General features: G+C 42.8%; 1 protein-coding gene across 1 annotated transcript in view; it reads left to right on the top strand.

The window, feature by feature from the left end:
- SFI1 (SFI1 centrin binding protein) overlaps positions 1-21,111 on the top strand; it is an 88,979-nt gene that overhangs the window by 54,202 nt on the left and 13,666 nt on the right. Inside the window, 4 exon segments of the mRNA XM_082697846.1 lie at positions 1,258-1,350; positions 4,384-4,481; positions 5,533-5,599; positions 9,748-9,878. Of these exon segments, the coding sequence (XP_082553972.1) occupies positions 1,258-1,350; positions 4,384-4,481; positions 5,533-5,599; positions 9,748-9,878 (389 nt within the window).

Genomic DNA, 21,111 nt, shown 5'->3' with positions numbered 1-21,111 from the left:
AGAAAGCCTGTCTACACAGAGTAGCCATACTTAGCAGCCTTGCTCAGGCCTTCATGTTTGGAGGACCCAGGCACACAGCAGACTGTTCAGGTGTATCTGGTTGTGGGATTAGCTTCACTCATGAAACCCTGTTCTATTCCAAGTGTCCCTGTTTTCATTTTGGATCAGAAAAGTTCATGGATGAGATCAGAAGGTTCTGGAAATAAAAGGGAATCTTGGAGATGATCTAGTCCTGCATTTTTTTTTTTATCCACATGGTCAGCCTCCTTTTTATTTATTTATTCATTTATTTGGAAGATTTTATGTTTAATTGATCTCTATACCCAACATGGGACTTGAACTCACAACTCTCAGATCAAGGGTCACGTGCTTTACTGACTGAGCCAGCCAGGTCCCCCTTCATTTTTTTTTTTTAAGTAACCTCTACTCCCAACGTGGAGCTTGAACTCATGACCCCCAGGGCGGACTCCCTTTTTAGTGTTGGGAGCCTCATCTGTAAAATCGATCAAAGTAGATGCTGTGGGTGAAGCATCTACCGCTGCTTTTCCCGACCCTCACCACATGAGGAGGTCTTCAGACACATTTAAGGGCCTTGGGTTCTATAAAGCACAATATGAAAACCTCTGATCGCTTCACTTCTGTCTCAGAGGGCTGGAACCCAGGGCATTGGATAAAAGGCTTTACTTAGGTCACATGCGAGGCAGTGTAGATGGAGCTGGAGCCAGTCCCACACGTCTTGCCACTGCCCCAAACCCCTCTACTCACTCAACACCCCCCTACTCACCACTTCCTTCTCTTCCTTCTATTCTGCTCGTGCAAAACTACATTTGGAATTGCATAAGTGTGCACACTGGACACCCCCACCCCACCGCCAACATGGCTTTAAAAAGAAAACAAACAAACAAAAAAAACCCCACCATAATCTAAGTCTTTTCCTGAGAGGCAGAGTTGATGTCTTTAACCTTTGTCTGTCGAGTTCTTGTCTGGGCCACGGGGATCTCTCCTGGTCAGAGGCGATGGTGTGTTTGTTCCAGGGCAGTATTGGTGGATAGCCAGGGAGCAGTTCAACAGCTACTTATTAAGTGCCTACTGTGTATCAGACTCCCAGGTGAATCCTAAAGCAGAGAAACACTCCGGGATCCGGGAACAGCTGTGAATATCTGTGCCCGGGGCTCTCCCTACTGTACTCGGGTGCTGCTCTTACTGGTACACACGCTGCTGGTTTGTAACTGCTTGTGTCCTTCCTTCTATTCACAGCACTTCTGTTTTCGAGCCCTGAAAGACAATGTGACGCATGCCCATCTCCAGCAAATAAGAAAGAACCTTGCTCACCAGCAGCATGACATCATGGTGAGGGTCATCTGTGTGGAGGAAGCTCTTGTTCCTTATCTTCTCTTTTAACCTTTGTGCCTTGAGATTTGCCCAAACCTTTCATACCCCAAAACCTTAGTGTCCATTTTCTCTGGCTACCCCTACCAGCTGGTAGAGGAGCCCTTGGTTTTTCCTAGTTTAATCCGTTTTTTAATCTGTTTGCTAAGAAACTTGATAGTTGGGCACCTGGGTGGCTCAGTGGGTTAAGCCACTGCCTTCGGCTCAGGTCATGATCTCAGGGTCCTGGGATCGAGTCCCACATCGGGCTCTCTGCTCAGCGGGGAGCCTGCTTCCTCCTCTCTCTCTCTGCCTGCCTCTCCATCTACTTGTGATTTCTCTCTGTCAAATAAATAAATAAAATCTTTAAAAAAAAAAAAAAAAAAAAAAGAAACTTGATAGTTGACTCAGGGGTCAGGGACTGTGGATTCCAACCCTGACCTGGGGAGTACACTTTGAGTTTTGCATTCCAGGCGGCTTTGGTTGTATTTGCACTGTAAGTCTCTTGTCTTCAGTGGTTGGTTACCTGAGGGCAACAAACATTCTATCTCTACTTATAGATCATGTTTTTGGGTGTAGGAGGATTTTTGTTTTGTTTTGTTTTGTTTTGTTTTTCATTATGAAAATGTTCGAACGTATGGAAGAATTTAAGAATAGTAGAATAAACACCTTATACTTACCATCACAATTCAAATATTAGCCAATTGTTAATATTTACTACTTTTTCTTTTTTTTTTTCCGAATCATTTCAAAGTAAGTAACAGACATTGTGACACATTATGCCTAAACATCTCAGCCTGCATTGTCCAAAAATCACATTTTCCTTCATAACCACGGTATCGTTACCATCCCTAAAAAAATGAACAGTGATTCCCTAATCTTATCCAGTACCCAGCCCATATCCAAATTTTCACAGTTGCTCCTGAAATGTTCCGGGTTTTTTTTGTTTGTTTTTTTGTTTTAATATAAAAATCTTTAAAAAAATAATTAAAAAAATAAAATCTTTAAAATGATTTTATTTTTTTAATTATTTTTTTTAAAGATTTTTATTTATTTATTTGACAGAGAGAGATCACAAGTAGGCAGAGAGGCAGGCAGAGAGAGAGGAAGGGAAGCAGGCTCCCCGCTGAGCAGAGAGCCCGATGCGGGACTTGATCCCAGGACCCCGAGTTCATGACCTGAGCCGAAGGCAGAGGCTTAACCCACTGAGGCACCCAGGCGCCCAGATTTTATTTATTTGACAGAGATTACTAGGAGGCAGAGAGAGAGGGGGAAGCAGGCTCCCCGCTGAGCAGAGAGCCCAACGCAGGGCTCTATCCCAGGACCCTGGGATCATGACCTGAGCTGAAGGCAGAGGCTTTAACCCACTGAGCCACTCAGGTGCCCCAAAATGTTCCGTTTTAAACCAGGACTCAACCAAAGGCTGATTACTTACTGTATCTGGTTATGTCTTATGAGGCTCTTAATAATAGTGTCCCCTCTCCACTTCTTTTGTTTAATACGTTTATTCTTTAATTGTGGTAAAATACACATAACAATTTATCATCTTAACCATCGTTGAGAGAACAGTTTCGTGACACAAAGTGCATGCACATTGTGCAATCCTCACCACCATCCATCTCCAGAACCTGTTTCATCTTGCAAAACTGTAACTCTGTCCCCATTAAACAATAACTTCCCATTCTCCTCCTCTCCCCTGCCCCCAGCAGCTGGCGGCCACCTTTCTTCTATCTGTCTCTGTGAACCTGACCACTTTAGGGATCTCATATTTACATGCCCTTTTGTGCCTGGCTTATTCCACTTAGTGTAATGTATACTTTTTTTTTTCAGTGACACTGATTTTTGGAAAAGGAAGGCCAGCTATTTGGCGTTATACAATATTCCATATTCTCAGTTTATCTGTTTCCATTTGATGTCATTTGATTTTTCCTTTTTTAAATGTCATTCCTATAAATTAGAAGTTTGATCTAAGGGCTTGATTAGATTGAAGTTAAGCACTTTTTTTGGCAAGACTACATCAGGAGCAGTCAGAGGTGATAAGATCAGTTTTAACTTTTAAAATGGCATTGTTGGGGCGCCTGGGTGGCTCAGTCGTTGGGCGTCTGTCTTCGGCTCAGGTTGTGATCCCAGGGTCCTGCGATCGAGCCCCACATCAGGCTTCTTGCTCCTCGGGGGGCCTGCTTCTCCCTCTCCCACTCCCCCTGCTTGTGTTCCCTCTCTTGCTATGTCTCTCTCTGTCAAATGAATAAATAACATCTTTAAAAAATAAAAATAAAATGGCATTGTCGGGGTGCCTGAGTGGCTCAATGGGTTAAAGCCTCTGCCTTTGGCTCGGGTCATGATCCCAGGGTCCTGGGATTGAGCCCTGCGTCGGGCTCTCTGCCCAGCATGGAGCCTGCTTCGCCTCCTCTCTCTGCCTGCCTCTCTGCCTACTTGTGATCTCTCTCGCTGTGTGTCAAATGAATAAATAAAATCTTAAAAAAAAAAATTTAAAAGGGGCGCCTGGGTGACTAAGTGGGTTAAAGCCTCTGCCTTCGGTTCGGGTCATGGTCTCAGGGTCCTGGGATCAAGCTCCGCATCAGGTTCTCTGCTCAGCAGTGAGTCTGCTTCCCCCCCCTCTCTGCCTGCCTCTCTGACTACTTGTGCTCTCTCTCTGTGTCAAATAAATAAATAAAATCTTTACAAAAAAAAAAAGTAAAAAATAAAAAATAAACAAACTGGCATTGTCTTCTCTGAGGCCCAGATGAGGAATAGCTTCAGCGTCTTGATTCTGATTTCCGTAGACAGGGAAATTCATTTTTTTGCCTTTTATGTTGGCCTAGAATAGCTCTGTATAACTTAGCCACAATTATTTTGCAAGCCTGTTATATGTCGGCTACTCCAAATTGAGGTATAATTCCTCCTCTGTGGGAGCTGATAGTCTCTCGGGGCAAGGATTTGCTAATAGGTTAGGAGAGATCATTTCACCTTTTGCCTTAATAATTAAACTTCCATTTCTTTTCTGTCTTGCTTCAGCTGCTGCACAGATTCTGGAACCTCTGGCAGTCTCGGATTGAGCAGAGGGAAGAGAGAGCGCAGCTTCCCTCACTGTGTGCTGCCCAGGACCACTGCAGGTAGGGGCTTGGGCCTTCTCCTTGTGCTCTCCAGGGACTGACTGACTGTTCTCTTGGAGAGAGCACTTACCCTTCCTTGCAGTGCTGGCCAGCTTCAGAAAGGCCCTGCTATAAATCAGTGGTTCCTAAGCTTGTGTTTCCCTTTTGGCTCATTAGATGAGAGGTAGAATAGAGATGTTTGTACTGGTTCTTGGTCACCATAGTTCGGAATATGTGCCAGCTAGCTCCCTGCCTCAATCCTTCATGCTTTAGTGACATTCACATCTTAGAATTCAAGCACTGATAGTGTTAAAAAGCAGGCTCAGGCAAGTGTCTTATTCTGGAAGAGTGGAGAGTGTCCCAAATTTTAAATAAAAGCACCACATGTCTATAAGGAAAACTCAGTGTATAGGAAGGTAGGCATAAAGTGAAAAATAAAAGTTGCTTGGATCCCTCCCTCTGATCCCTTAGTCTTACTCTTCAGAGGTAACTACTCTTCACTTTCTCCCTGCGGGAAATATTCAATATACCCTCCCTGCAGCCAATAAGCCAATCAATTGAATTCACATAGAGGTCCTGTTTTGGAACATTTTTTTAATAAGTCGGTGAGAATCTCAATATTTAACTATATTTGGAGTTACTAGGGTCAGTCATTATTTTAAATCCTGGTTTACAGAATTGAAGGCAGTTCTCACCCTGGGTATCAGTTTGGTGGAAGGAGCCTGTCACAGACCCAGGTGGTCCCAACACAGGCCCCAGAAAGTTCATGATAGGGGATTTCGTACGTATTACCTAGGTTCCAGAGACACTGTGCTTGGTGGTATAATTAGGTTTATAAGAAAATTGTCAAAATTTGGGGGCAAGCCGTAGTCCGAAACCAGTGGCTGACAGATGTTGTGTCGAATGATAGGTTCTTTTTTCCCCTGTCCTAGAATGAAACTGACAGGTTGCCTTCAACGCTGAAGATGTAACTACACCCAGATATTTTGGCCTTAAAAACAAACAACATTTTTAAAACCCAAACCTGGACATGAAGTAGGCAGTATGTGTTATGTTATGTGTTTTATTTCAGAATAACATTGCTACGCAAGTGTATCAAATCATGGTCACAGTATATTCAGAAGAGGCGATATAAGCAGGTATGGAGTAAGTTCATAGTGAGTAACTCCACAGGCTTACATTGTCGGACTCATTTACTTTAGAAAGATTCTTGGAAAAGACCTTTGCTAAGAGGTCTTGGTGCTGCTGTGAAAACCTCAAAGATATTTCCCCCAATTCCTTCTAGTGATACTGGAAAGTCTGCATCAGCCGCCTACCTTCACGTGCTGTGAATACACAGCTGTTCCATTCACATCGTTGCTCATTTACTCTATTAGTTAGCCAGCCTTTAGGAAATACTGGGGAAAGTGTAGAACATAGTGCCGCATTCTCAGTGCTGAACCGTGTGAGGCAGGTACCCATAGCAGGCGGGAGGACATGGGGATCAGGCTCACGAGTTAGGAAAGGCAGATTGAGGAAGGATGCAGTTCCATTTTTAAGTAATGTCTACATCTGACATGGGGCTCCAGCTCAGAACCCTGAGATCAGGAGTCACACATCCTCTTCTGACTGAGCCAGCCAGGAGCCCTGGCTTCAGTTCCGTTCACTGAGGAGCGCCTGGGTGGCTCAGTCGGTTAAGCATCTGTCTTTGGCTCACGTCGTGATCCTAGGGCCCTGGGCTCGAGCCCCGTATCTAGCTCCCTGCTCCGCAGCGAGTCTGCTTCTCCCTCTGCCTGCTGCTCCCCTTGCTTGTGCTCTTTCTCTCTCTGACAAATAAAAAAATAAAGAAAAGAAAAAAAGAAGGAAAGACTCACTGAGCAGCCGCTGTGCCTCAGACACTGTGCTAAGCACTGGGGCTTAGCTGTGACGAAAGCAGAAAAAATTCCTCCTCCCACAGGCCTTATAATTTAGCCCCAGGATGGCAATTAAGTGCAATATTGCAGGCCAGCTCAAATGATGGCCGCAGCTGTCTAGAGTGCTGAACTGAGAAGGGTTTGGAAGCCACCTTTAGGCTTGGGGGCATTTGTGTTCAACTGGTAGTGTCTGCACGGGCCTTTCAGGGGTTAGCGTGCTGCCTGGGCCTGGTTTTGGCCCTCCTTGTTGAAACAGGGAAACAAAAGCCAAACTCCTGCCTCCCCCACCCCCACCTCCATCTGTCGCTAGAATCTAACATGAGAATCTAAAGAATTTGACTGTTTACTCATAGTGTTGAGAGAGAATCTGAATTTTCTAGTAAGGTGTATAAAATCCTGTGGGAGCCGGCCTCTGGTTAATTTCTGTACCCTTTCCTGTTACCTACTTCTTCGTTCCTTCACAGCTGTGCTCTGGCCAGTGAAGCTGCCAGTCCTTCCCTGAATGTGCTTCTCACTGTACATGCAGTCTTCTGTCCCTCTGAACCTTTTGGCTCTGGTGTTACCCCATCCCCCAGCCCCCTGTGTGGCTTTGTCAGTGTATTCTGTGCCTAGGTGTTTCCCAGCCCCTCTCCCTGCCAGTCTGTGAGCTACTTGAGGGTAGACCCTGTCTCTCTCTTCTTCTTAGCACTGTGTGGACAAAGGGTAGGTGCCACTAATATTTACATGAGTGAATGAACGAACGAGTGAACAGCCAGATAAACTGCCATGGGTTGCTACAGAGTTTTTCTGAAGGATCATCTCTGTTCTCGGCATCTGGGCCATGCCAGCCCAGGGCATGGTTTGCCTTCCACACTTGGAAAATGGTTAGAATTGCTGCATTCTTTGACATTCCTTTGGATGATGTGACTCTTTCTGAAAGGACGTTGCCACTTGGTTTCTTAAACCCATTTAATGTAAGCTCAACAGAAGGTAGAGACCATTTAGAAAAGGAAACTGAGTGGCAGGGTTGAAAGATTGTGTTTATTCAAGATGGAAAAGAAGCAGAGTCTCTTATTTTCCCCCTGGAAAAAGAGCCCTGACCCTGGGGCCCAGCAGTGGTGGAAGGTCAAAGGTCAGTGTTCTTATCTCTCCACACTGCTTTTGCATGGCCTGCGTCATATAGAAGGTCTGAAAAATAGTAAGAGCCCTGCTTAGTTCTGGGGTTTTTTTGGTTTTTGTTTTTTTCCCAGATCTTTTGCTAACCATCTGACTGTCATCTAAGGAGATGACATCAGAGAACATCAAGTTCGTTAAAGAGAACATCAGTTCTTTCTATTTCAGGAAAAGATAAAGATATTTTTTATTGTGGGTTTCTTTCTTTTTAAAAAGTAATACGTAGAGAATGGCAAAACGTTTGCCAGTTATTGAAGCTGAATGTTAAGTTCATGGGGATTCGTTATACTGTTGCTTCTACTTTCATTTACATTTGAAAATGTAAATGCCCAAAAGCAATATATAGACATTGTAATTTGAGATGTGTAGGAAGAAAAGAAAAAAATTAAAACACCCGTAATCTGAAATTACATTTGGTGAGTAAATTTGGTATCTTTTTCCCTCCATGTGCGTGGGAGTATGTATACCATATGTTCACACACACACATATGCTTACTGTTCAGTTGTCTGTTGCTATGAAAAAAAAATCACCCCGAACTCAGTAGCTTAAAACAACAACTGTGTTATTATACTTATGGGTTCTGGGGTGCCTGGGTGGCTCAGGGGGTTAAAGCCTCTGCCTTTGGCTCAGGTCATGATCCCAGGGTCCTGGGATCGAGCCCCATATCAGGCTCTTTGCTCAGCAGGGAGCCTGCTTCCCCCTCTCTCTCTCCCTGCCTCTCTGCTGACTTGTGATTGGTGTCTGTCAAATAAATAAAATCTTTAAAAAAAAAAAAAAAAAACAGATGACCCTTTATACTTATGGGTTCTGCAGGTCAGAAATTAAAACAAGACATCACAATAATGGCTGGTCTCTGCTCCATGATTATTGGAGCCTCAGCTGGGAAGATTCTAATGGCAGGAGGTTAGCATTCTCTAGAAGTTTCTTCACTCACATGGCTGGTTCCTGGACTGGAATAACTCGCGAAGACTGGGCACATCTGGGACTGTTAACCAGAGAACCTACATTGGGCCTCTCCAAGAGGCTTGGATTGCCTTTGAGCATAGTGGCCTCAGGGGAGTCAGACTTCCTGTGTTGCTGCTCACTCCAAAAGTGTCTCAGAGCTGTATGGCCCTTTATGACCCAGTAGCTCATATGGTCACTTTCACCATTCTCTACTGGTCAAAGCAATCACTGTCCTGCCCAGATTCAAGGGGAGGGGACTTCTCAGGGAAGGAGGAAATCCAAAGAATTTGAGGTCCTATTTTAAAAAGCACCGCCGTATATATATGCTTTTATCCCCACAAAGTTTTGGATCATGGAGGCATGTATATATTTTTATGTCAGTTGTCTATCTTCCTGCTGATAAATAGTAAAATAGTAGTAGCCTTTCGTAATTACAGTAAAATCAAAAGATATATTACAGCATGGGAAGAATGTTGATAATACACATGACAAAGGATTGATAAATTTCTTAAGATTCAAAAAGCCCATGTATGTCACTGAGTCAAACACTAGCAGTCAGAGAGTGAAACAGGCAGTGGGTATGAACACTTAGTACATAGGACAAAACATTTAGACTTATCCACGTATATACACATGTGTATACAGACACACAAGTAGGTAGAGATACTTAAACTTTTTAGAATAAAAATTTCTTACCTGTCATATTTCATTTTTCACCTATCATGTAGATTTTAATTTTCTCAGTTTAGTGTAGAAAGCAACCCTCCCTCTAGAATGTGACCCTGAAAGGTCTTTTTTATTTTTTTTTTTAAGATTTTATTTATTTATTTGACAGATTGCAAGTAAGCAGAGAAGCAGGCGGGGGTGGGGGGAAGCAGGCTCCTCACTGAGCAGAGAGCCTAATGTGGGGCTCGATCCCAGGACCCTGCAATCATGACCTGAGCCGAAGGCAGAGGCTTAACCCACTGAGCCACCCAGGGCCACCACCCTCCCCTCTGCCTTTTTTTTTTTTTTTTTTTTTAAATAATGTAAAATAGGGCGCCTGGGTGGCTCAGTGGGTTAAGCCGCTGCCTTTGGCTCGGGTCGTGATCTCAGGGTCCTGGGATTGAGGCCTGCATCGGGCTTTCTGCTCGGCAGGGAGCCTGCTTCCCTCTCTCTCTCTCTCTCTGCCTGCCTCTCTGTCTACTTGTGATCTCTCTCTGTCAAATAAATGAATAAAATCTTTAAAAAATAAAATAAAATAATAAAATAAATAAATAATGTAAAGTACAAATAAAGGTCATTCTGTTCACTGTAGTGGCTGCGGTCCAGAGCAGACAGTCACTTCCAGCAGAGAGCCCTTCCTGCAGCCTTCCACGCATGGAGAAGATTCTGGCGATGGCACCATCAGGAAAGTGTTCTCAATGCGAGAGCAGCACGCTTTCACAGGTATGCAGTGCCTCTCCTGTCTGGGCAGGCTTCTCAGGCTCTGCTCCCCACATGGCCATTGGTGGTGGTGTTCAGCCTCCCAGCCTCCCAGGCCCTGGTTCTTCCTGGTTTGTCAATTATGTGTGCTCATTGATTTCATCTAGCAGGAAAAGCCAGCCAGTATTTCCCCTGGGAAAGCTTTTGCTCAATTTTATTGCAAATGCTTTCAGAACAGCCTGAGTTCTATGCCCCTGTCCTCAGTGCAAGTCAGTGTGAGCTCTGTGAATGCTGCCCGTTAGCTTTCTGGATCAGAGCGTGGTTGGACCTTGCATTGCCCTGGCAGGCATTCTTGAGTGTGATTTCCCTGAAATTCTTGCTTCCTGTCCTGCTAGACCTGGCTTTTTGAAGTCTTGAAATACAGTTGTCAACAAAATTAAGATGGGCAAGGAGCAGAGCTACGTCTTTTTAGCTCCCACAGAACCAAACTTGCCCATAGCAGGTCCTTGCTGCGTGTTGGCAGAAAGCAACAAAGAAATTATTCATTGCCGACTGTATGTCTGCCCCTGTGGTGGGCATGCTGTGATGGGAGACGGGAAACAAATACATAAGCTCATTCACCTGTGACGTCAGCAACTTCATTAATAATTTCCTTCTCATAGCAGTCCCGAGAAAGCAGGCTGAAGATGACTAATGACTCCCCCATGTAAAGCAACCAGTAAGTGGCAGAGCCAGAGTTTAAATTCAGATCTCCTTGACACCAGGGACTTTCTCCTAGATGAAAAGGAAGATATTTTTGATGACTCCGTAGAAACTTTGAATCTTTGTGAGGAAGTAAAACTGATACACAAGAAACAATTGAAGGACACTTCCAGAGAAGAGATCCGCATGTCCTCACTTAGGGCAGCCCTGAGTTCTTCTAGAGCTGCTGAGGAAAGTCCCTGGAGGAAGGCATGCTGTGAGCCCGGGGATGAGGATGGATGGAAGGAGGGGGCAGGATGAGCAGGGCCAGGCTGAGGGGATTGCCTGAGCCTATAAAAAAGATAACAGATAAATGTTTGAGCAGGTGCACGTAACTAGTAAAGTGATGGTTTTGGAGATTGCCTGAGAAGAGTTCCCATCAATTTAGGACAGAGACGAGAGGGAGGGACGTGGGAGGAACGCTGAGAGAAGTTGCAGTGGTCCTGACTTCGAAAGAGTGTGAAAGCTAATCTGAGGGGATCAGCCAGAACTCTGAGAGTCCTTCACCCAAAATCCAAGGAGAAGCATTTACGGGGTAGCGGTGGGGAATTGGAGGCTGGCAAGGAGATAGAATTTACCTCTTCCCCTTCTGCAAAGAGAGTGACTTCACCTTTACCTACTTTCTGAACTGAGGTCTGGTTTAAGATTCCATTGGAAAAATGGCTTTACTACTTAATACACACGCACTCCTTCATTTCTTCTGCAAAGTCATGATTGACTCTGTTACTTCTTTTGTATTTTGGCATGCCATACGGATGGTTGAGGGTTCTCATAACAGACTCAATCTCAGAACACAAACTGAGGGTTGCTGGAGGGGAAGGGAGGGGTGGGTAGGAGGGAGAGGGTGGCTGGGTGATGGCCATTGGGGAGGGTATGTGCTATGGTGAGAGCTGTGAATTGTGTAAGACTGATGAATCACAGACCTGTATCCCTGAAACAAATAATGTATTATATGTTAAAAAAATATCGAGGGCTCTTTCAAAATAGCCAAGAGGAGTTTCCAAAAGGATTTTTGTTGGAGACCATTCTTGAGACAAAAGGTTGGTGGGTGGGATACCTGGGTGGCTCAGGGGTTGAGCCTCTGCCTTCGGCTCAGGTCATGATCTCGGGGTCCTGGGATCGAGCCCCACATTGGGCTCCCTGCTCAGCCGGGAGCCTGCTCCCCCCTTCTCTGCCTGCCTCTCTGCCTACTTGCGATCTCTGTCAAATAAATAAATAAAATCTTAAAAAAAAAAGGGGGGGGGGATGGTGGGTGAATTGGAGACAGGGTGTAGCCAGGAAGTTTGAGGGAGAACCAGGGCCTGATCTGGATTTGGCCTGATGTAGATTTTATCTTGTTTTGGTTGAGTTGGCTCTTTTTAGAAGACTGAAGTTTTTTAGGTTCCTGCCTTTAGCTCTTGAGGGAGCAAAGTGATGGGGAACCTGGCTTGGAAGCTGGAGAGCCCTGAGTTCAGACCCTTGCTCCACTGCTTGCTGGCTCCCTAACCCTGTGCAGGCCATTTGGTCTGTCTGAGCCTGTTTCCTCAGATGTAAAATGGAGATGGGTTGATATAATAGTCGTGTTTCATAAGGTTGTCATGAAAAGTGAAATAATGCCTGTGGAATACAAGCAGAATGGCAGTACAGAATATCAGCCTTCCCCGCCAATCCCTAGTGATTTGTGACTCTTACAGTAAATGAATATTCATAGGTTCGGTTTGGAGTTTAGCAAATCAGAGTTCCCCCAAAATATATATGTTCTATCTTTCCTTAATTCTTAGGGTATTTGTTTAATATTTTAGGAATATGGACAGAATTTGTAGTGAGGTCTCATGAATTATTACTAAAAATGGTAGCTTCTTAACCTACCAGTGGTCTTTTAGTATGCTGATTTGTCTTTTGTTTTTTTTTTTTTAATTGAGCTTAAGTTCATAGTGAAAGGCACAGATGTTAAGTAAAGAGTTTGGTGAGTTTTCACAAATTGTATACCTGGATAATCAACAGCCGAGTCAAGGTCTAGAACATTTCCATCACCTCAGAAAGTTCCCTCGTGCCCCCTTCCAGTCTATTTGCACCTCCCCCCATCCACCACCATAGGTAACACTGCTTTGATTACTGTCATCCCAGGTTAATTTTGCCTGTTTTTGAACTTTGAGTGATGGGATCATACAGTAGGTGTTCTGTTGTGTCTGGCTTCTTCCGAAGTTCAACATAATGTTTTTGAGATTGACCCTTGTTGCTTGGTAGGAGTTCAGTCTTCGCTGAGTGGTATTGGATGAATATAAGGCAATATTTTCACCCCTTTTAACATGGGTTGTTTCCAGTTTGAGGCCATTATGAGTAAATCTGCTATGAACATTTAAGCGGGTTATGTTTTCATTTCTCTTGGGTGGATACCTAAAAGCGGACTCTGGCTCTCAGGTGGGGACATGCTTCCTCTTACAGGGGGTCACATCATTTTACACCCACTAGCAGATAGAATGCTGGTTGTTCCACCTCCTCATTAACATCTGGTTTTGACTTTTTTTTTTTTTAAATTATTTTTATTTTTATTAACATACACTTCTCCATTTATGCAGTTTTTCTTCAGTTTTTCTCAGTGTTTTATAACTTTGCATAGAAGTTTTGTATATATATTGTTCAATTTATTCCTAAAGACCTTTTTTTAATATTATTGTGAATAGAATTATTTTTTAAATCCATTCACTGTTTGTCCTAGTATATAGAAATACAGCTGAAACTTTTTGTTCTGTGACCTTTCTAAATTTACTTAATGGTTTGAGTCTTTTTTTTAATTACATAGTTTTCTGCATAAATAATCCTGTTATATGCAATAAGGACAACTTACTTTATCCTTTCCAGTCTGTAGGCTTTTATTTCTGTCTTCATTAGCTAGCATCTCTAATGAAGTATTGAATAGAGGTAATGAGAGGATACATACTTGTCTTTTTTCCAATCTTAGGGGGAAAACAAAAGCAGTCAGTATTTCACATTATTTTTGTAGATACCCTTTATCAGATTGAGAATGTTGCCCTCTATTCATAGTTTATTGAGAATTTTTATTATGAAGGTGGTTAAATTTTGCCAGATGCTTTTTCTGCATTTATTAAGATGATCATATGTTTTCCTGATTTCACGTATTAGATCAGCCCTATATTTCTGAGACAAACCCCACTTGGTCATGATATATTATTTTTTTCACGTGTTGTTGATTTTTAAGATTTTATTTATTTATTTGACAGAGAGGGGGATCACAAGTAGGCAGAGAGGCAGACAGAGAGGAGGAAGCAGTATCCCGGCCCAGCAGAGAGCCCAAAGCGGGGCTTGATTCCAGGACCCTGAGACCATGACCTGAGCCGAAGGCAGAGGCTTAACCCTCTGAGCCACACAGGCACCCCAAGTGTTGCTGATTTTGATCTGTCAATGTTTTCTTAAAAATATTTACATGTATTTTCATGAGGGATCGTGGTTTTAGTTTTCTGGTATTTAAATTTGTTATGGAATTTGCTAGTGAAATTATCTGGACCTAGAGTTTCCTTTACAGAAAGTTTTTTTTTTTTTTTAATAGATTTATTTATTTATTTATTTGACAGAGAGATTACAAGTAGACAGAGAGGCAGGCAGAGAGAGAGAGAGAGAGAGAGAAGCAGGCTCCCTGATGAGCAGAGAGTCCGATGTGGGGCTCGATCCCAGGACCCTGAGATCATGACCCGAGCCGAAGGCAGCGGCTTAACCCACTGAGCCACCCAGGCGCCCCCAGAAAGGTTTTTGATTACAGATGTAATTTTGAAAATAGATACAGAGGGGTTGCCTGGGTGGCTCAGTGGGTGAGGCCTCTGCCTTCAGCTCAGGTCTTGATCTCAGGGTCCTGGGATCGAGCCCCGCATTAGGCTCTCCGCTCTGCTTGGAGCCTGCTTACCCTCCCTCTCTCTCTGCCTGCTGTTCTACCTACTGGTGATCTCTTTCTCTGTCAAATAAATTAATAAAATCTTTAAAAAAAAAAAAGAAAGAAAGAAAGAAAAGAAAATAGATACAGAGCTACCAAGAGTTTCTTTTCATGTTAGTTTTGGTAAGCTCTGTTTTTCAAGGAATTTTTCATTCTATCCAAGGTGTTAAATATATTGGCAAAAAGCTTTCATGAAAGTGCCTTAATATACTTTTAATGTCTGTAGAATCTCTGATGATACCTCCTTGTACATTCCTGATTTTGGTAATTTGTATTTTTTTCTCTTTATTCTTTAAATTTTATTTATTTATTTCCCAGAGAGAGAGAGAGGGAGTGAGAGAGGGAACACAAGCAGGGGTAGCAGGAGGGAGAAACAGGCTTCCTGCCAAGCAGGGAGCCCGATGTGGGGCTCGATCCCAGGACCCTGGAATTATGACCTGAGACTGAGTCACCCAGGCGCCCTTTTCTCTTTATGCTTGATCAGCCTTGCAAGGAGTTATCATGGGGTTTTTTTTAACTTTTGTTTGCTAATTTTTTTATTGTATATTTTTCTTACATTGATTCTAGCTCTTTATTTTGTATCTTTCTACTTACTTTGGATTTAATATGCCTTCCTTTTTTTTTTTTTTTTTTTTAAAACATTAAGACAGAAGCACAAGGGCGCCTGGGTGGCTCAGTGGGTTAAGCCTCTGCCTTCAGCTCAGGTCATGATCCCAGGGTCCTGGGATCGAGTCTCACATTGGGCTCTCTGCTCATCGGGGAGCCTGCTTCCCCCCTGACCCTGTCTGTCTCTCTGCCTACTTGTGAACTCTCTCTCTGTCAAATAAATTAAAAAAAAAAAAAAAGATGGAAGCACAAATCACCCATTTTTTTTTTAGAGTTTATTTTACTTTATTTTATTTTATTTTTAGCAATCTTTACACCCAACATGGGGCATGAACTCACAACCCTGAGATCAAGAGATTCATGCTCCTACAGCTGAGCCAACCAGGCATGCCCACCCATTCTTTTGTTATTGGCAATAAATTATAAATTTTAAATCTGTCTCTTGTGAAAATTTTAAGCTGCAAGGTTTCCCTCTGCTTTAGCTTTATCCCACAAATCCTGACATGCTGTATTTTATTATCATTCAACTAAAAATAAATTCTGATTTCCTTTGTGACTTCTTTCTTGACCTGTGGTTTATTTAGAAATATGTTATTTGAGGGGCACCTGGGTGGCTCAGTGGGTTAAGCCTCTGCCTTCGGCTTAGGTCATGATCTCAGGGTTCTGGGATTGAGCCCCACATCGGGCTGTCTGCTCAGTGTGGAGCCTGTTTCACCCCCCCCACCTGCCTCTCTGCCTGCTTGTGATCTCTCTCTCTCTGTCAAATAAATAAAATCTTTAAAAAAAAAGAAATCTGTTATTTAATATTCAAATAGGAATTTTCTTGATACATTATTGTTTTTAATTATTATTTAATCCATTGTGGCTAGAAAACGCCTTATATAACTTCAGTTTTTGAAATGTATTAATATGTTTTACAGCCGAATATATGTGGTCTGATTTGGTGCACCTTCGATGTGTACTTTATTTTTTCCTGTGTGTACCTTAAAAGGATATTTATACTATACTTGTTGGATACAGTGTTCTGTAAATGTCTGTTAGGACAAGCTAGTTGGTAGTCATCTTCAAATTTTCTGTATCCTTGTAGCTTTTTGTTTGTTGTTGGGTTTTGTTTGTTTTTTTCATGGTTATTTCATATTTTATTGAACTGATTATATTTCGCCATTTGAGACATAAAGCTAACATAGGACTAAGAATGTAGAATAGGAAAGTGGGAGAAACCATCCACAAATTTGAGCCAACTTGAAAGGTCCATAAATCTTTGTGTTTGAATTGAAGGAAAAATCTGTTCAGAGCTGAAGAGAGGTCCTTGGTTTTTAACAAAAATCTCCTAAAGCCTTTATTAATACAAGAGTTAGTTTATGGAAAAACTCTGAATTGTGCAAAATCCCATTAGGCAGGAGTAATGGGCAGGATAGAAAGACATGGGCAGTGGGGGCAGCCAGTCTGCAGGCAGGATGCCTGGGCTGGAGGCCACGCCTCAGGTCCAGGACCTGTAGATAGAACCAGGCTAGAAGAGAACTGTAGAGGCAGAGGTTAGTGTGTTCACTCAGTCAAAGCCCTGGCATTCCAGTCAGTCTCCAGGATGCAGATGCTTTCCTCAGGCAAGGTATTTGTTTGTTTTTTAAGTATTTTATTTATTTGAGAGAGAGAGATAGCAAGAGTGAGCATAAAGCAGAGTGGGAGAGGGAGAAGCAGGCTCCCCACTGAGCAGGGATCCCAGGACCCCAGGATCATGACCTGAGCTGAAGGCAGACAGTCAACCAACTGAATCACCCCCCACCTTAGTTTTTTTGTTTGTCTGTTTTTTCTATCGATTACTAGAGAGAAGTGTTAAAATTCTCTAGCTATGATTATGGATTTTTTATTTTTCCTGATAATACTACCAGTTTTACTTCATGCGTTTGGAATCTCTGTTATTTGGTCCATGTATAGTTTAGATTGTTATGTTTTCCTCATGAACTGTCCCTTTTTATCATTTTGAAATGAAATTATTTTTGGTAATATTTCGTTTCTCAAAACCTGCTTTGACTTTTATTAAAATATCCTCAGCAGCTTTTTCTGTATTTATAGTTTATGTGGTTTACCTTTCCCTCTATTTGTCTTCATATTTAATAAAGCTTTCCTCTTATGTCTTTTTTTTTTAAATCTAGTCTGACAATCTCTGCTTTTTTATTTTCATTTATTTATTTATTTGAGAAAGAGTGAGCAAGTGAGCATGAAGGGGTTGGGATGGGGAGAGGGAGAGCGAGAATCTCCCAGGCAGACTCCACACCAAGCATGGAGCCCAGCTTGGGGCCTGATCCCATAACACTGAGCTCACAACCCAAGCCAAAGCTGAGTCAGATGCTCAACTGACTGCATTACCTAGGGATTCCTGACATCTCTGCTTTTTTTTTTTTTTTAAGATTTTATTTATTTACGGGGCACCTGGGTGGCTCAGTGGGTTAAAGCTTCTGCCTTTGGCTCAGGTCATGATCCCAGGGTCCTGGGATCAAGCCCCGCATCGGGCTCTCTGCTCCGCAGGGAGCCTGCTTCCTCCTCTCTCTCTGCCTGCCTCTCTGCCTACCTGTGATCTCTGTCTGTTAAATAAATCAAATCTTTAAAAAAATATATATATTTTAAAAAAAATTTTTTTATTTATTTACTTGACAGACAGAAATCACAAGAAGGCAGAGAGGCAGGCAGAAAGAGAGGAGGAAGCAGACTCCCTGCGGAGCAGAGAGCCCAATGTGGGGCTCGATCCCAGGACCCTGGGATCACGACCCGAGCTGAAGGCAGAGGCTTTAACCTGCTGAGCCACCCAGGCGCCCCACATCTCTGCTTTTTAATTAAAGTGTGTGGTTCATTTACATTTAATGTAATTGGTGTGGTTGGGCCGAAGCCTACATCTGTTTTTTGTTTCTCTGTTTCCCCTTTTCTGCGCTGTTCATTTAGAATTTTTTAATATTCCATTTTATTTCCTGCATTGGCTTTTTATACCTTTTGTATTTTGTATTTATCATTTTATTTTATTTTTAAATGTTTTATTTATTTGATAGAGCAGGGAGAGATAGGGCACAAGCAGGGGGAGCAACAGGCAGAGAGAGGAGGAAGCAGACTCCCCACTGAGCAGGGAGCCTTATGTAGGGCTTGATCCCAGGACCCTGGGATCATGACCTCAGTTGAAGGCAGGCGCTTAGCTGACGAATCACCCAGCTGCCCCTCTTTTGTATTTTTTTTTTTTAAGATTTTACTTATTTATTTGACACAGAGAGAGATCACAAGTAGACAGAGCACTAGACAGAGGGAGAAGGAGAAGCAGGCTCCCTACTGAGCAGAGCCTGATGTGGGGCTTGGTCCCAGGACTCTGGGATCATAACATGAGCTGCAGGCAGACACTTAACCGACTGAGCCACCCAGGCACCCCTCTTTTGTATAGGAATTAACAATACACATTGTTAGACTTACTACAGTTCTATTCAGTTCTGTTGTACCACTTCATGTTAAATATAAGAACATAAAAACAGAATTCCTTTCCTCCCCATCATGTTTCTTTTTTTTAAGATTTTATTTATTTATTTGACAGAGATCATAAGCAGACAGAGAGGCAGGCAGAGAGAGAGAGAGAGAAGCAGGCTCCCTGCTGAGCAGAGAGCCCGATGCAGGGCTCAATCCCAGGACCCTGAGATCATGACCTGAGCCGAAGGCAGCGGCTTAACCCACTGAGCCACCCTGGCGCCCCTTTAGCATCTTTTTAAAAGATTTTATTTATTTATTCGACAGAGAGAGATCACAAGTAGGCAGAGGCAGACAGAGAGAGAGAGGAGGAAGCAAGCTCCCCGCTGAGCAGAGAGCCTGATGCGGGGCTGGATCCCAGGACCCTGAGACTATGACCTGAGCCGAAGGCAGAGGTTTAGCCCATTGAGCCACCCAGGTGCCCTGTCTTTTAGCATTTTTATACTATAAATCAGCTGGAGAGAAATTATCTCAGCTTTTGTTCATGGTTATTTCACTCTTGGTCTCATTTTTAAAGGACCTTTTCGTGGATATAAAACAATGAGTTTCTCTACCCCTCACTCCTGAATCAATCAGTCTGTCTATCTTTATTTTTATTTATTTATTTATTTATTTATTTATTTATTTATTTATTTATTTAAAGATCTCATTCAGGAGAGAGAAAGTGAATGAGCATAGGAGGGGGCAGAAGGAGAGGGAGAAGCAGACTCCCACTAAACAGGGATCCCGATGTGGGGCTTGATCCCAGGACTCTGAACCAAAGGCAGACCCTTAACCATCTGACCCACCCAGAAGACCTCCCAAGTCTTTTAAAGACATTCTTCCCTTGTCTTCTGGCCTCCATTATTTCTGGTATAAAGGCATCCATCATTTGTATCATTCTTCCCCTAAATGTAATCTGTCTCTCTTACTTTGCTTTTAAGATGTTTTTATTTATCTTTGGGTTTTGTTTTGTTTTATTTTAAAGATTTTATTTACTTAGGAGCACCTGGGTGACTCAGTGGGTTAAGCCTCTGCCTTCGGCTCAGGTCATGGTCTCAGGGTTCTGGGATTGAGTCCTGCATGGGGCTCCCTGCTCAGCGGGGAGCCTGCTTCCTCCTCTCTCTCTGCCTGCCTCTCTGACTACTTGTGATCTCTCTCTCCTTGTCAAATAAATAATTAATATCTTTTTAAAAAAAGAGACGGGGAGAGGGAACACAAGCAGGGGGAGTGCATTTCCAAACTTTTTCATCATCCCAAACAGAAATTCCGTATCCATTAAACACTAACTTTCTATTTCCGTCTATTCCCAGCCCTGGGAACCTCTAAACTACTTTCTGTCTCTGAATTTGGCTATTCTAGATGTCTCATATATGTGTAATTGTGTAATATTAGACCTTTTGTGTCTGGCTTATTTTACTTGGCATAATGTTTTCAAGGTTTATCCATGTCATAGCATGTATCAGAATTTCATTCTTTTTATGGATGAATAATATTCCATTGTATGGATATACCACAGTTTGTTCATCTGTATGTTGATGGACACGTGAGTTTTTACCTTTTGGCTATTGTGAATAATGCTACTGTGAACACTGGTGTACATACATCTGTCTAAGTCTCTGTTTTTCATTCTTTTGGTTGTATACCTAGAAGTAGAATTACTGAATCAAATAATTCTGTGTTTACTTTTTGAGAAGCCACCAAATCATTTGGTTCTTTTTTGCTTTTGGTTCTATTTCTCTGCCAAGATTCCCTGTCTGGTAACTAATTTTGTTCATTCTTCATTTAAGTACACACACTTTAATAACTCTTTCTAAGTGTTTGCTGATTCCAACATTTGGGTGATTGTTTTTGTAGACAGCTGTTTTTCCTTTAAAGGGTTTTGCCTTTTATTCTGGTAGACAGTAATTGCTCTTTATTCTTGTGCTTCCTGTTGATCCTATCAAGTGTGGTTCTGTTCATTCTTTGTGTGGGTTGTGTGTGTGTGTGTGTGTGTGTGTCTGTGTTTTAAGATATTTTTAAAGTAATCTCTACACCAAGTGCAGTGCTTCAGCTTACAACCCTGATACCAAGGGTTGCACCCTGTCCCATGTGCCCCATGTGTGAGTCTCTTTGATTTTTGTCTTCAGAGTTAGGGCATGGCGCTTATTCCTGAGGCCATCCTTTCTGAATTCTGGGGTTCCCAGAAAAGTCTCTTCATTCAGACTGGGCCAGAACTCCCATCTCCCAGCCCTTTCCAGCTTCTAGTAATCTCCATCTAGCAGTCAGCCCTGAAGAGGCCACTCTGCTAGGTCTCACAGAGCCTGCTTGTATAGCCTTACTTGTGGACTGGGCAGACTCACAGAGAAAGTGAGGTACACACTTGCAGTGTGCAGGGTGTGTGTGAGCGTGCCTCTGAGGTCTCTACAGGTTCTAGAAAGCCATAGATGCATACATTCCTTCCCCTGCAGTCTTGAACTCTATTCTCTGCCCCAACTGAGTGAGACTGGCCTGTTCTGCTTGGACTCG

This window comes from Mustela nivalis, assembly GCF_964662115.1.
Source record: "Mustela nivalis genome assembly, chromosome: 14".
NCBI lineage: Eukaryota > Metazoa > Chordata > Mammalia > Carnivora > Mustelidae > Mustela > Mustela nivalis.
This window is presented reverse-complemented; position numbering and strand designations above follow the sequence as displayed.